Below are 16,823 nucleotides of genomic sequence, written 5' to 3'. Positions count from 1 at the left end.
ATAATTCTACATATGCAAGAACAAAACTAATATAAGCAGACCAATCATGATGACATGTTTGCAACTAGATAAGGACTTTAATCTAATTTGTCTCCTACTATTTTTATCGAATATCATAGCCCTCCCCTATGATAAACGTGAAAATATAATTTTTCTTAGTAGGGTTGAGATCCTAATTCATCATAAAAAGCCTTGTGTTTACACAACAAACTCTTATGAGTTCAAAGGTAGGAAACTCTTTCCAATTGCATCTCATGCAATTCTCAACTTTATCTTGTCCTCTTAAAATACTTATTGCCTTGTGTTAGCACAACAAACAATAATATTTTAGTTAAGTCAAACCCTTCATTTCCATATAGTCATATTCGAATAATATTGCCCTTGTGGTTGCACAACAAGGCAATATATTAAAATATGCCATAAGCATCTTAATGCACCAAGACAGTATAACATCAGTCTCCATTGCAAGTCTTGTGTTAGCACAACAAACTAGCATGGATCTTGACATAATAATATCGAGGCATGAAGGAAGGCTATCAATAGTGTTATATCAATATTAAGCTTATCCATAATAGGCAATCAAACAATTGGCCAGGTAAGCAGGTGGGAGGCTCCCCTTACTCAGAGAGTAAGGTCCTAATTAAGTAACCACCTTTAGTGCTTTCCTTAGACACCAATTAGATTAATTGTTCTAGAATGGGTTAGCTCAAAGTTTTTCAACACTATGACTTAATATAATTTTTATTGAGGGCTTACTAGTCTCTAGCACATTCTTTAATTGTAACATACATTTAACATGTCTAAAATAAACTATTATGCATCATGGCTATCTCATAGCATGTATAAATCATAAGCAATTAATTAACATGCTTCAACATATTTTCATATGGAAAATTTCATATCATGATATTTTATTACATAACATATCATATATTAATCATACATTTCAGCATTTCTCTAAGCATATGACATTACTATCTCATAGTAAATTAATAATCATACATCATACATAATTATTTGATTGAACCAATTAAGGATGGCTCTGATACCACTGTAGGGTTTTAGCATGTTATAATGCGCAGCGGAAGCTAGGGATTTTAAAAATTTCTTAATAAAGTCCCTATGCATGAAACCCTTTTAAGCCTAGATCACCTTAATGATTACAATCAAATGATATAAAATAAATGCAGAATTAGTAGAATACCTCAAACGCTAATCCAAAGTGTACAATTTTCACGAGGCGTCCAAGTGTCCGCCCTCCAATGGTGATCCACACGAAAACTTGATCAAGACTTTAGCTCCAAAGACTTTTGATCCTTAATGCAGAATTCTTCTAAAGAACTCTAATGGCTTGCTTTCCTTCCTTTCTATTTTCCTTTAGCCTTCTAAAATCACTTCTAATCCTTTTGTCCTAAAGAAGACCACCTTGTCTTGGCTTAGGACACACTAGAAGCAATGCTAGAAAGAAAGAAACTAATGTAAGAAAGAAAGAAAAGAGGAGTGGGGTGGAATTGGAATGATGAAACCCATGGAGTGCTAACCTATTTATAATAGGTGTAGGGATGCATCTCCAAGGGATGCATCCCATCCACACATCCTCTCATGAAAGGGCATCATCTAAAGGGCCATATCAAATAAGAGGAGGTGCAGATCAAGTGAGGAGGTGTATCAAATGATGTGTCCTTTCATGTGGTGCCATATTTTGACCAAGTCAACATCACATGCTAATCACATGTCCATCACGCCTCACCTCTTGATCTTTCATGATGATGATCCAAGGGCTCCAATGCAAGGTGCCATTCACTTGACCCATTATGTCTTCATCCAATGGTGGGATTAAGATCCAATGGTCAATTATGGTAGCCATCCTCTAACCCAATCCAATTGGGTTAAACCAACTCTCCATTATGTCTTCATCCAACGGTAGATCAAGATCTAACGGTCTAGATTGAATGATTTATTAAATCTAATCCAATTAGACTCAAACCAAGCCAATTAGGTGCCAACTCTTGGCTAACCCATATTAGAATTTGATCTAATCAAATTAGATCAATTAAGAATCAGATTCGAATCCAATTCGAATCAGATTCGAATCCAATTCGAATTAGGAGCTAAGGTTTGCAACACCTGCTAGGATGTTTATCTTGCAAACATGATCTAATCCAATTAGACCCTTGATAAGTTTTCTTGTGTGTGACCCATTGGGTTCCATACTTAGCCAGCAATAGGTGTGAGTGCGAGTTGACCCAACTTGATTAGAACTCTTCTAATCGATTTAAGTCCAAACTGCGCGAACCCGAACTTAACAATTAGAATCCTTTCAAATTGGTGATCGAATTAACTCTTTAATTTGATCAAACCTATAAAACAAGATTGACGTCTAGCAACGTGTCATGTCTACCCGGAAAATATGGAATTTGGTTGAAATACCAAAAATACCCTTCAGTGGCAAGTTACCATGCAATTCAATCCTTTAATCAAACTGCATCCCAAAAATGCATATGAGTATGAATATATGTCAAACTCAATTTCATATTCATATTTTTCTCAATCTTTTAATGATAATTCAAATAATGAAACATTAGAAACTCTTTCTAATTTTCATTCTACTTTGATCAAAGGTTTCCTGAATTATCATATGATTAGAATAAATAGGATGCTATCTTCTCTTACTAGAAGTGATTAATTCCTTGTTGACCTACTCATAATCTTCGTACACAATTCACCATATCCAGAAGACCTCGTACATAACTTATTGTCATGAATGAGTGTAAACCAAAATATGGGTTCATGTGCACAAGATACCATGGTGATCTCAGGTCATAGGATCAGTTGCACAACTCCCACTAAGAGAATCATCTTTTGACATGTAAGTAAGACTTCATAAGATTTCTCTTTGTAGGTCAATTCAGTGAACTCATTCCTCTAATGAGCACCCACATCTTTGTATTAGTGTCTCCACACAAATGATTGTGAGATCAATCATCCTCTGCATCGAGCATACATAAGACATGCCAGTCTTTCCGGTAATCATTGATCCCCGACTCAATGTACCAATGACTGGGAATATTTAAGATTAGGATTTTAGGATTTTAAGTCTCACTAGTATGATCTCATCATAGTCTTAAAACCATTGCCCTAATCTAAGGAGTTTATCATAAATATAATCAACAGCATATGATAAAACATAACGCCTTTATTCATATTTAAATGTCATGTACATGATTTGGACAAATCAAAACAAAAAACCTTTCGCAATACATATTGCGATTGGCTTGTAGGGCATCTACTCTTTCAAAACGTTGCTAGGTTGAAAGATACAGATTATTGCTTAAAAGGTTTATTTGGCTGGTCTAAATGTATCTGAAGCCTAGGCACCTGGTTACTATTGTCAAGGCTATCAAAAAAAAAAATTGAATTACTATCCTATTGTTAAACACTAAAGCCTACGATTATTTAAGTTTGAACATATCACTGATTCAACATTTTTGAATCACACTTTAGGAAATTGATACAGAAATAATGGGATCTTCTCCATAAAATGCTCCATGCAAGGGATCTTTTATTTTAGGAAGCTGTTAATATTTAAGATCAAATTTATCTCATCATATATGTACACATTTATATATGTGTCTTTGTATAGATAGTGCAGTACATGTTTCTGCAACCTTGAACAATTACTCTCTGCGGCTTGGAAGAGATCAATCTGGGTGCATGAAGACTCTAGTATTTCTCATATTGGTCTGATTTAAGCTTCGAGAGTTTTTCCTATGTAATTTCTATTGCCTTAGTTTTTTCACAACCATGCCGCTTGAGAAATTCTCAATCTCCTTCCATGCATGTAAAATTGTTTGTCATAAATATTTTTCCCTTCTTATTTATCTTTTCTCTCTTCTTTAAAGTTGAAGTCAAATGCGGAATGAATGGTGTAGGAAGAGAAGAAAAGGGAATATGGATATATTAGGTAGAGGTATTGGTGGTAAGATGGGTTGGTTGGAAAAAGGTTAAGGGATTCAACAAGTTCCAATGGCCTTGACTGAGGAGGCAATGGAATTAGTTCAATAGGTCTTCTAGTCTAACAACTGGTAACCATCTGCACTATGACATGGGATAACTGATTGAGATGCCACATGCAAACTTAGCCATGGGGAGGATCTGATTGAGATGCTGTAAGCAAGCTTAGGCAAACATAGGCACACTTAGCATGCTCACAAACTAAACACAGGCAAAACACCTAGGTCTGTCCCCAGGTGAAACCCTTCCAGGATGTCGAATTATTGGGAACATAACTAGGTAATGACTTCTTATATGGGTTCACAAATGAATCAAGTTCAATCTGATGGTTTTGTTTGATGCAGATTTTAGTTGGGCTTGATATATGTATTTAATAATGTTAATATGTTAATTATGTTATAAGTATTTTGCTATTAGGTATTAAACACTCATTATTGTTCATTGTTATTAATATTGTTTGTCTATTGATAAAATATTAATATTGTTGTTGCTATTTTTATTATATTTAATATAATTTATTTATTTTTAATTAGTAAAATACTAAAAATAGTAACTGCATGTATCTGCTTGTGTGGGCCGTATATCGCATATCCACTATATGCTCCCTTGGCTGCCTGCATACTGAAGCCACCTTTCAGAAGACTGACCTCAAGTAATTTATATGGTGGCCAAGTAACTAACGACTAAGCTACTTGAGGGCCAAGTAATGTAATAATTAATACTTAAAAATTAAATAAATATGAACTCGGTATATGAAGAAATTTATAGAGAGTTCTGATGCTATGATAGGATCCATCGATGCTGATAGCTATTGGTTGAGGGCTTGGATCATCATGATTGAAATTGTGCCCCATGATATAGCAATTTACCTCTAATGCCAACTTGATGCTGGATAATTAAGGGGATGGCTTGCAATAATGTAGATAGGCCTAAGAGGTGAAAGAAATCAAGGAAACAAAGAGAGGAGAGAGATTAGAGAAGAAAGCAGTATAGGGGGAGTAGGATGGAGTTTGAGAGAGGGAAGCAACAGAGGGGTAGGAGTCCAAACCTTGCCAAAGAATACACTCTTTCTTAATTAAACTCACATATAAAATATGACTCAGGACTATTCTTTTAGCTTGCCTATGTCCTATATATATATAGCTTACCCTGATTTGAGGATTAACTAACCAATAAATAATATATAACATTGGGACCAAATCACTTACAAGTCAAGAAGTTGATAACTGAGTAACTAGAAAGTGTTTGTTACATAGGGGCCAAGTAACCTAATGGCTGATTCTCTAATTAAAGACTGAATAAATACAGACTCAATACTCGAAGCAATTTGGCCCATCAGATAGTTTTGGTGCTTGAATATTCTCCATTGAAACTCCCAGAAATTATGCCATGTGATCGAAATCCTTGACTTCATCATCCCCTTCTGTTTAGTGTTAAAACTATTGTGTTGGAAAGTGGGGGAGCAGAATTACCAGCTCTTAATTGTTTATCACTTTCTTTTAGGTAAGGGACTGCTTGGCTTGCGAGCTAAACACCTTAATGACATGTCTAAGGTACTTTTCCAACTCTAGTGCCAATAGGAGGCCTGGCTAACATTATCCACTAGGGGAATCATTTCTTGCTTAATATTAGGCTGCAATCCATTATGGAACCGAGAAATTGTGGGGTAGGACAGCCTTGATTAGGGAAAATTCAGGGAATGGGTTGTTTTGGGCTAAAAAAGGTAGGGACTTTGTGTAAGAAGCTAGGTTTTATGTTGGTATATGTATGGGAAGCGATTTGGGTGCAAAATAGGATCAAAAAGAAGAAGTTTTGAGGATTTTACGTGGGCTGGGAAAAGAAAAACGGGAATAAAAATTTGTTTGTTTTGTAAATCTGAAGGCTAGTTGATGGATGGGTGGCTATGGATTTGTTGCTTTTGCTTGCAAGTGTTTAGTCGGGATGTAATCAGATCTGAATTTGAGATTTTAGGGTGCTATAATTAAAGAAAAAGAAGAAGAAAAGAGAGATTTTCTAGGAATCACACCTAGAATTCCATAGGTATCACACCTAGTGTTAGACTTGCATCACACAACTCTAAAAGAAAGCATAACTGCTTAGGAAAAATCTCTGAAATTTTTGATTTCCTTCATAATAAGAGATTACAGCCCTATTTATAGAGTTCTAATACTCCTACTCCTATGAGGACTTGGATTCCAAATAACAAATCTATAATTTTGACTAATTAGACCCCACTAAGGACCATAAATTAAGCCTCAAAATATAAATAAACCTAAAACACAAAACATGAGCCCTATGACAGTCCATGTCCAGCAAATCTAGAAAATTACAAAAATACTCGACTCTAAAAACTTAAGAAAATGTTCATTTGTCTCTATTTGCTTCCATGTCATGCTACTTGCCTTCCTTGGCTTTGCATGGCCAAGGAGCGACTTCAACTTTTGCTTTTCTTTTTTCAAATCTTATGCTTTGCAAAGTGTGGTGAAGATTAGCAACTTCTGTTAAGGATTACTAAACTTACACACTTATACGTCAATTTACATTTTTGTTCTACTTCTTGTATCATATTTTTCATGCAAACTCCTTGCTTTATTTTCAGTATACAGTTGTCGGGCATGAAGGTCCTGCAGTTCTTTTTGTTCATGGTTTTGGAGCTTTTCTGGAACATTTCCGTGACAATCTATCCAGCATTGCTGATGGTGGACATCGGGTTTGGGCAATCACACTTCTAGGTTTTGGGAAGTCAGAAAAACCAAATGTCATATACACCAAACTTGTGTGGGCAGAGTTATTGAGAGATTTTATCATTGATGTTGTGGGTGAACCAGTCCACCTTGTTGGCAACTCAATTGGTGGTACTTCCTAATTCATGATAATAAATGAAACTGTTTTTGAATAGATAGCATCTTCCCCCAACTTAATGCTGACAGTGTTCTTCATTATAACTTATTAGTCCTTACCGCCATTTGCTTTCAGGCTATTTTGTATCTATTGTGGCTGGTTTATGGCCGGCTCTTGCAAAGTCTTTGGTTCTTTTGAACACTGCTGGTTCAATTGTTCCAAGCTATTCCTCTATTCCATTAGTAGAAGTAAGGGCATTCAGGCTCTATATCAGCTCTCTGTTTGTATTGTTGCTTCACTTATTTAAATGCATCAAGTATCGTACTCATGTTGGTTAGCAGTTAGCATGGTATATATCGTATGATGCTGGCTACAAAAAAAAAAAAGGGAAACTTATATTTTTCATATTATAGAATGCTGTGTTGCGACAAATATTGAAATTTTGTATCTTAAGTAAATTTAAAAAACATGCTCGTGTCGATGAGTGTAACATAAATAGACATAATGCATGATGGCAACATGTTTGGTCACAAATTAATCTAAATAATTTGAGCAAAATATTAATCTATCATTAACTTATGTAGCTAATAACATCCCAAGGTCAGAAGAAGGAAAGAAGATGTAAAAGTAGCCTCTTGGCTATCAATGCGTCATGTGTGATCAATTAATCAATCCGCAAAGTGATATTTTGATGATAGTGAGCTGACAACTCGATTCTTTAGAATAGTACAGAATATCTTGAAAAACATTAGTAGTTTTAACCGAAACGGTTGCTTGTTCGTTGGATTACTGAGCATTTGACTCTCCTATATTGGATAATATTCTGTGCTTTGAAATAAGATGCCTTGATATGTAAAGCTTGGGTTTTCACACTCTCAAAACTCAAAATACTAGAAACTGTTCGATATAGCTTTTGATTGTTAGTGTTTTTTAAAATTATCATTTTCCTCTTTAGTCCATTTTACCCTTCTCATCATCTCCTTCTTTGCCATATTCATCTCATAAAAATATGCCACCTTTAGAATTCTAAGCCATGCAACATAGCCAATATTTGCTTGTTTTTTATTGTTTATTAATATCAAAGTACCATCATGATGAACAATTTTGGTTTATAGAACATTTGCTTCCCATTTTTTTGTTTTTTAGGTAACAAAGATACGAAAAATGAATACCTTTTATAGAGTTTATCTCAAGGTCCTCCGAATCGGTACCGAGATTCGTACCGGTCGGTGGGCGAGTCGGTTTGGTACCGGTTTGGTACTGTATCGACACATGGTATGCTTGGGCATGCCGGTTCTGAATCGGCATGTCCTTTTTTTTTAATTTGTCAAGTTTGATTAATCGGTAATCAATTTTTTTAATTATTTCAATAATTTTAAGTATAATTTGATGTTTTTTTGATGTTTTTATGATTCCGGTATAACCTAAATGATGCATCTTGTTGTTTTAAAGTGATACAAAATATAAAATGATTAGTGAGATGTTGCATGCTATATGAATCCACATGAAATATCCTAAAATCAACAAGTGAGGTGAAAATATAAAATAATACAATCAATTACATATATTTAAAGTATAACATATATACTGATATTTAAAATTTTGTCGAGTGGCTATGTTTCGTAGATATCCGGATCATTAGTATAGTTAGGAGGCACATCGTATAGATCATCCATAGATCTACAACATATCATAAAATCAAGCTAAAATTAAAAATTTTGGCATGATTTCTCCTTATTTCACAAATTTCAAGATATTTTTTGGCGTCCAAAGAAAGAGGAAATGAGATAGGAGAGGGAAAACATACCTTATTTAGGGTTGGATCCTCCTTCAATCATACTGAATCAGCGTATTTTTTGCTCTGGAGAAGGAGGGAGTATTTGATAGGTTGGAAAGGCCTGAGAAACTTCTCGGGCCTCCCCCATTAGCCTTTACAACAAAAGAAAGAGAGAGGGAGAGGGGGGCGGTTCGGAACCGGTCTGACTCAGTGTGAACCGGACGGTTTGTACCGGTTCCGCACGGAACCGGCTGGTTTGGACTAAGTTCGGGTGGTTCACGACCGGTTCTGGCCCGTTTCGAGTGGTTCTTATTGATTCGGAGCTGGTTATGGTCAGTTTGGAGCCGGTTCCGGAAAAAAGAGATGAACCGACCCGGTCCCCCAGCGGGTCGGCTCGGAACGGGCCGAGCTAGGTGGTTCGGCCTGGTTCGGCGGATCTTGGTTTATCGTTATCAAATTTAGTTTTATCGTATCTCCATTTATAGTTTTATCATAATATGTTTCTTGCACTTATCCTTTCTGATACTTATGCACTTTTAGGTTCAGCATTGAATTCTTGCATGTCTCATCAACCAATTTGGAGCAGGGTGCTAGTTTAACATTATTATAAGCATTTGATATTTGCTCATGTTTGGTCAGATTAGAAGGTGTAGATGATTATTTTGGAGGTGGAATAATTTACTGAATGGCTAGTTCCGCTTTGCTGATGCAGCACTGCACAGTCCGTGATGTTACTTTTTCTTCCAGTTTTGTTCTCCCTCAAGTCTTAAGATTATCCATTAATTTGGCAGTTCCATGTTTCCATCTCACTTGCAATCAGGATATAACCTTTAACATAGAGCATTAACGTAGTCGGTCAGTTTAGAAAATTTGTTCTTTTTCAGCTCTTCACTGATTTTTTCTTGAAAGATTAGGATTCAGGACATCTTTTCGAGTTTTGTCATTCCAATTAATAAAAACTAAGCTTTGAATGTTATTGGAGAATCATCTGAAAGAATTTTTTTCCCCTAAGAAGGTGATGAAATGGAAGTGGAGGTTGGGCCAATGGAATGAAAAGAAAGTGATTCAGGCTTCAAAGGGACAAGTTCTTGTTCTATTTGTTTTGGGTTTTTAAGTATAATTACATCCTTGGCTTGTTAGGCCAACAACTTGGGATTCAGGAGTTTCGGTTTAAATTATATGTGTACTGTGAAATGTATCTTTGATGTATTACATGCATCAAGTGATATGATTTTTTTTAATGTTTAGTCACGAGCATGGTATACCATCCTGTCTAAACCGGACGATACGGGACCTACCGTATTATACCAATTCAGTACTAGTATACGGTATGGAGGGTAGCTAACACTCGGTGCGCCAAACCGGCCCACGTACCGGGCGTACCGACACAGTGACAAGGTGGCACCGGTACGGGGCCTAGTACCGAGATGGCGTACCTTGGTCACGAGTTTGATTTTAAAATCTGAAATTTTATTACTTAAATCGGTGACTAAATTTAGTTCTTTTAGAATATTTTTAGGATTTTAAAAGGACCTACTTTAAAAAAATATTTTTGAAAATTAAATAAAGGATCTGATTTTTTTCTCTCTCTTCTCTTCTTCCTCAATTTCTTTTTGTATTTTTAATTGATCTTCTTTAACCTAAGGCTGATCTATTGCCTCCAAGAAGCAGTTGCTTATTGAATGTTTTCAGTTGAAGTTTATTCTTGTTCTAGGCTTTCCTTGGGAGATCCAATTGAGAATGCTGCTGCACGAAATTTGTTATTAAGCAAAGACACTACTAAATCATGGATGTTGAGCTGAAAAATCTGTCCTTGAGAAGTGCAGAGCTTGAAATTGTTATTTCATATTTTATGAGGATGTTCAAGTTAATGGAAAGATGTGTTGTGAACTTGTGATAAAAAGTTTTCTCTAGTTCCTACTTTGGTTCCAAGTCTAAAAGTCAAGCTTGGAGGACAAAAGAGAGACTGGCAGTTTTATTGAGGCCAGCGAGGTCTTCCATTTCTGTCATTTCTATATCATGAAGTAAAATTGTGGTATGCATTTTAGTAGTTGTGTAAAGTCAAGAACCATCTACCTTCTTCAAAAGTTAAAGCTAATTCACAGGATGGTTGGATGAAAAGGCTTTTTGTTGACAAAATGACTAAAGCAATTGAAGAGCAAAAGATGATGCAGATTGGAAATTTACCAATATCTTCAGAATGGTGGGTGCTAGTGGACCATTAAGGAAATCATTGATAGCAAAACATTGGAAAATTTTGTTTCCACCAAAGTAGTAAATTTGAACTTAAAGAGATGGTGCAGAAGGTGGCCCTAAATCGATTAATAGGGCTACATGACCGTGAATATGATATTGAGTCGTTTGAAGCAGCACTGCATGATTTCTTCTGCTATTGACAAATTCATGAATCAGGTGCTTTATAATGCCATTGCCTTGATGGCTCCATATTCTTATTAGGAAAGCCATGACTTCTGTGTGTTTTATCAATTAGCCATGAGTCCCAGGACAACCTTTGATCTGTTGATGAATTAACAGAAAACAAGATAATCTGAAAGTTTAAGAAGCGTCATTATACTTGGATTTGTATTAGCACTTGGTAATATAAATATATGAAGAACATCATGGAGATTCAAAGCTCTTTCAACTCTCAACTTAGCCGGTCCACCCTAGTTGCACTGCTTTCCCAGTGGGAGGAGAAAAAGAATGTGTGTGAATAGAATAGGTGGAACGAGAAAGAGAGAGAAGGAGAGAGAAAACATATTCACCTGATCTTATCTTAAACTGACTTACTCTAAGTCGGTCATATACCTGGTTCAGTACTAAACTAGACAGCTCCATCATATGACTTGATCCAATGGCTCTCCTTCTCTCTCTCTAATTCATTGGATGCTATCTAGAGTAAGACCTTATACCAGGACATAATATAGATTTGTGTTCCACCTTATCACAGATCACATCAACAACCCCGAATTGAGCATATTAATAAATATGATTCTCCATCTATATTGTCACCAATTGCAATTAAAACTACAAATTGGATGGTCCAGATTGACCCACTCTGACATATACAAGTGTAACTGTCCGATTCATTGAATTGCACAATTTTAAATTGAAAACAATATTTATTTTAACAAAGAAACAAAAAAAATCTATAAGGTCACATAAATCTACTTGATCTACATTTTTTTGCAAAAATTCTGAGAACTTTTTTTTTGCAAATAAATTTGTGTTCGAGCTCCTAAACTCGCAATTCATGTGTAAACAGTGAGCTATTACACACTCTTCGTTAACAATTCCCATGCAAGCTCAATCATAAATACATGTGTGCTCTTAGTATACCAACCAATGTTAAAGCAAGCATACTAATCATGAAAGTTGATGCAAATTACATGAAGTACATAATAAGCTTTGATATTCTCATGGAACAAGACATCAGCAACCAAAATAATAATGAGAGGTTTACCTAATGTGTTGCCTAATCATACCTAAGCATTTCAGGAATCAGATATATCGAGTACTAAGATCGTTCTAGAGGCGCCCACTAACCAGATACCAATGATCTGTGTTTTTTTCAAGGACTGCCTCTTCCAAATCCAGGAAGACATCTCTTATTCCAAAGACAGCATTGGTGGTCATTGGTTGGTTGTCATTGATGAATCAGAAGTAGATTTCGTGCGAGTGATTTTTTTCCTTGAGATCTTGATTGCCCCTCTTGGTCCAGTGTTTATCAGAATTTAAATTTGAAAGGATTTGCTTTCATGATTTTTTTTTTATTTTTTTGTCAACTCCCATGATGATGGTGAAGAAATTGGGTATCTCTTTTATTTGGACTTTTTTAATAATGTACTGACCCTATTTCTTTGTCATGTTTCTTCAAATGCATAGTTAATCAACATACATATAGTACACATTATATCTGAATTTGGTGAATTTTCAAACAAAAGAACATTTCTTTTTTTGATGTTCTTTTTGAATTATACAATAAACTTTGTATATGTTTTGAATGGGTGTGAAAGTACTTGTTTTATATGAATGAACGGCAAAGCTGTGGCTTAAAAGTGCAACAAATGTGGGCTTTAATTTATTGAATCACATATTTCCTTCTTCCTTCCCTTCCTCTGCCAAAAGCCTTCCATCTTTTTTCAGACCCTAAAGAGAAAGGAAGAAAATGCCTATCAACTCTCCCTGGTCCCCATTTTTGCAGTCCAGTAGCAAGCAATGATGGCAGCCTTATGGGCAACAAGATCACAAACTCACAATCAAATCTGTTTGCCTTACTTGTTTGCAATTTGACTCCCATGTTCCCCTTTTCTCTCAATGGACATGTAGAACTCCTCTTTGATTTTTTTTAAATTTTAACTCATGGTCCAAAGTACAGAGGAATGAAGGAATTGTTTCAAAAAAAAAAATTGCTCGAGTGTTTATGCTTCCTTTCCTTGCCACAGTGGCAGCAATTAATTCATAAGTGGGTTACTTTAATAATTTTAGTTGTCAGCTGTAATATGTTCATGACCCAAATGTAGAAAGCCACAAAACTGTAATATTCAGCTGTTTCCTTTGAACAAAATGACTGTATTTAATGTTAGCATTTGTGTGTGACAACCGTTACTTTTTCCCCTTTCAGTTGTACACTTGTGCTGGAACCCTCCCCCAATGTTATTTTATAAACAATAACTTACTTATGTAGAAAATATTATTTTAAATTGGAGAATCTAATTTTGGCTATGGGTTGCGCTCACACCTGTTGCGTGTGAGCCATTGTTGTACCAAAAAAAAAAAAAAGGTATGAATGAATTCTATCTATTTACACTTATGTGTTGAATTTTTGTCTTCCACCAGACTTTGAAATCATACTGAGCTATATTTGTATATATTTGTATCCCGATTTGGGCCAGCCATGTTATTTGACTAAGCTTCAGATGGTATTATTTTTGCTGAATATGAAATGACTAACAATGATCATGTGAAGGCGATTGAATGACTGATGGATGCCCCCATAGAGCTTGCTTTATCTGTTAGTATAGATATAAACAAAAAAATGTAAAGAAGGGTGTTCGGTGCACAAGTTTCTCATCATTATAAGATCTGGAGAGAGTCGGATGTGCACAGCCTTACCCCTAGGTGTGGAGAGATTGTTTTCGTGTTACAAGCCCATAACAGCCAAGTTACGATGGGTCTGAAATATGATTTGGAACAGTTTCAACCAAAGGCTGCGGAACCAGGCCGAACCGGCCGGTTCGGCAGTACTGAGTTGACCCGGTTTCGCATTGGGTCGGCTCTCCATTTTAATTCGGTTCCAGCCCGTATGGTTCGCCATTTCAATTCATCTGGCCCCTATGGGCTGGAATCGCAGAGGGACCGGTCGGAACCGACCGAAATTGGCCGGTTCAATGTCGACTCGGTGCAAACCGGTTGATTCGCATCGAGTCAACCCGGTTTCGAACCGGGTTGATTGTGGGCACTATGGATACTTGTTTCTTGTAGCATACAACATCTCACTAATCATTTTATAATTTGTATAATTTTAAAATAATAAAATGCATTATTACGTTAAACCAGGATCATAGAAACATTAAAAAATCAAAAAATATCAAAAAATATCAAGAAAACATTAAGAAAACATCAAATTATACTTAAAATCATTGAAAAACTTCAAAAAGAGTGATTACTAATTAAATATTCTTGAAAAGTAAAAAAAAAAAATGGTGTGCCAGTACGGAACCGACACGCCCTAGCCGTACTGGTTCCAGTTCAGTACTGAACCATACCGACTGCCGACCGGTACAGGTCCTGGTATCCGTTCGGCGGTTCCTGGCTTCAACCATTTATTATTGGCTTTTTTTATGAAATGGGAAACACCATTGCAAGGACTAAGATGGAATTGTGCATTTCATATAGTCTTTAGGATTAATCTCGCCCTGTGTATCTTTTACTTTCTTTGCGTTAATGTAGTGTCATTATGTCATATACAGGAGAGAAAGAAAATGCTTGATGAAGATTTTCTGGTCTTTTTTACATTTCATTATGAGAAATTTGACCTTTAAGCTCTTGATCTCAAGAAAATAGGAATCATCAAGTAAAATTCTTCGTTTCTGACATTTTCAGGAAGGACAAACATCAGGGCTTGCATGGTTGCAGGCACGCCTCCTTTTGCTGTACCTTAGGTCAAGAGCTGGAAACATTCTTAAGAAGTGTTATCCAACTGTATGTGAGCCTAAAAAGCTCCTTCCTTTAATGTCTTTATTACAAAGCTTGACCTCATTGATAGGTAGGTGTTGTGTTTTCTCATTTCTTTGTGCAGAATACAGAGAGGGCTGATGACTGGCTCATTGGTGAAATGCTTAGAGCTGTATCCTTTATATTACTTTTGGCAGAGAAATAGTATCTCCAAATTAATTACTAAAGTGTTATCTGCTGCATAGTTGGAATATACTACTATTTACTACAATCTGATACTTTGCCTATTGTATGTCATAACTTTGTCTATTTGCAAGGAACCAGGTAATAAATGCATCTTATAGGTGCTTGATCATTAATTTATTGGACCATGGTTTCAACTTAAAGTTTAAATGTAGATGTAGCCATGAAATTATTATTTTAATGGGGTCTAATTTCATTAGTAAGCCCTTATTAATTCTTCTTAAAATGATTTTATATAAATGGTTTTAAAAATGACTAAATTATGTAAGCAAGATTGCAAGTGATGGCCTGTGCTTGTTTGTGTCAGCGAGCAACTATGCCATGCCAAAGTTGTTGCCTGGCACAAGTTGACACAACAGTCATTGATTCTTCTTTTATAATATTTTTAATTAAACAAAGTTCTTTTGTGTTTTCATTTTTTTTTGACAATGTGGTATGTGCCCTGTTGACCATGGCTACTATACCCATTGGCACTAGCACTTAAATCCTTGTCCTTCTTTGAAGATATTTTAACTTGATTGTTATATTAGTTTAAAATTAATTGTTTCATTTGCACAATTTATTTGAGCTAGAAACTGATAGTAACTAATAGTAATAGTAGGTTGGGTTGAGATCTGTGAAAGCCTGGACTCTATATGTCACTATGAGCCCCAAGCTTGCAGTTGTTAGAGGTTGTAATAGTTGATACTAATATGGTTCATTGGAAGTATGTTAAACGTGAATATTGTGTGAAGCATTCCAAATGTAAATGATATGTCCTAAACAATAAATAAATTGATTCTAAATCAACTTAATTTTATGCATGACTTTCTCTATTGCTTAGCCCTAGCCTACACTTTTTAAGTTCTGAAAATCAATCTTCAATGAGTCTAAGTGAGAATCTTTTGCATTTGTACTTGCATGGTGATTACCTTATAATTACTATAGACATCAAAATTTTTGCTTGCTTGACTTGCTAGTTCACTTATATGAACAGGATATTTTGAGGGAAAAGTAGGAATAATCCTTAAAACAATACACTTGACCAAATGAAGATACACAACTAAAGGTTTTATTAGTATTGCAATGATATACCTTGAGGTTTGAAATACTGATTTGTATGGTTTGTACTAATGTTCACTGAACTGGTATCGGAGATCATACCAGCCGACGACTGGTTTGGTACGATACAAGTCAGTACCGTACCATTCCAAGGCATATCGAAAGGGTGGGGGAGAGGGAGAAGTAGAGGGAGGAAGAAAGAGGGATGGAGAGGGAGGTTGAGAGAGAGGATGGAGGAGGGAAAGAGAGAGGGAGGGAGGAAGGTGGGGAGGGGCTTACTTGGGAACTAAGGTTAGTCCCCATCTCGATAGCGAAGGCAAAGGTAGAGGGGTGGGGGGAGGTGGCGCGGAAGGCGAGGGAGAGGTCGGAGGGTGGAGACAATGGGGTCGTAGAGACGAAGGGCGGGAGAATTTGCTAGAAAGACAATGGGAGAGGCAGAGAGGGAGAGAGGACCTGGGAGTGTCTTGGAGGGGTTGGGGGGAGAGGGAGAGAGAGGACCTAGGGCATCGGGGAGGGGGGTTTGGAGGAGGTGCTCGAGAGGCTGTAAAGGGCTGTATCGACCCAACTGTCCGAATTATTCCATTTCTTAACCTATTTAGTTCGGTACGGCTCAAACTACATGGTTCGGGTTAGCTCGGTCTTCCTTAGTCTGTACCAACCCCTTGACAATGAAGGAGGGCATCATTTTGGCAAATATTGCCTTAATTGCTTGAACCGGCCCTAGATCAAG

At 36.3% G+C, this 16,823-nt stretch overlaps 1 protein-coding gene across 8 annotated transcripts in view; it reads left to right on the top strand.

The window, feature by feature from the left end:
* LOC120103895 (uncharacterized) overlaps window positions 1-16,823 on the top strand; it is a 72,729-nt gene that overhangs the window by 35,685 nt on the left and 20,221 nt on the right. For 6 of the 8 annotated variants that reach the window (XM_039114696.3, XM_039114695.3, XM_039114697.3 and 3 more), the window contains 4 exons: window positions 6,614-6,869; window positions 6,991-7,103; window positions 14,738-14,836; window positions 14,934-14,981. In XM_039114696.3, coding sequence (XP_038970624.1) covers window positions 6,614-6,869; window positions 6,991-7,103; window positions 14,738-14,836; window positions 14,934-14,981 — 516 coding nt within the window. The remainder of the gene's footprint in view (window positions 1-6,613; window positions 6,870-6,990; window positions 7,104-14,737; window positions 14,837-14,933; window positions 14,982-16,823) is intronic. The other 2 variants (XM_039114698.3, XM_088705358.2) reach the window with 2 other exon arrangements.

Source organism: Phoenix dactylifera, chromosome 10, assembly GCF_051530095.1.
Source record: "Phoenix dactylifera cultivar Ajwa chromosome 10, Ajwa_hap1_PhDact_Kaust_v1.1, whole genome shotgun sequence".
Taxonomy (NCBI): Eukaryota; Viridiplantae; Streptophyta; class Magnoliopsida; order Arecales; family Arecaceae; genus Phoenix; species Phoenix dactylifera.
The sequence above is the reverse complement of the archived record's forward strand: the minus strand, read 5'-3'. Positions and strand labels throughout refer to the sequence as shown.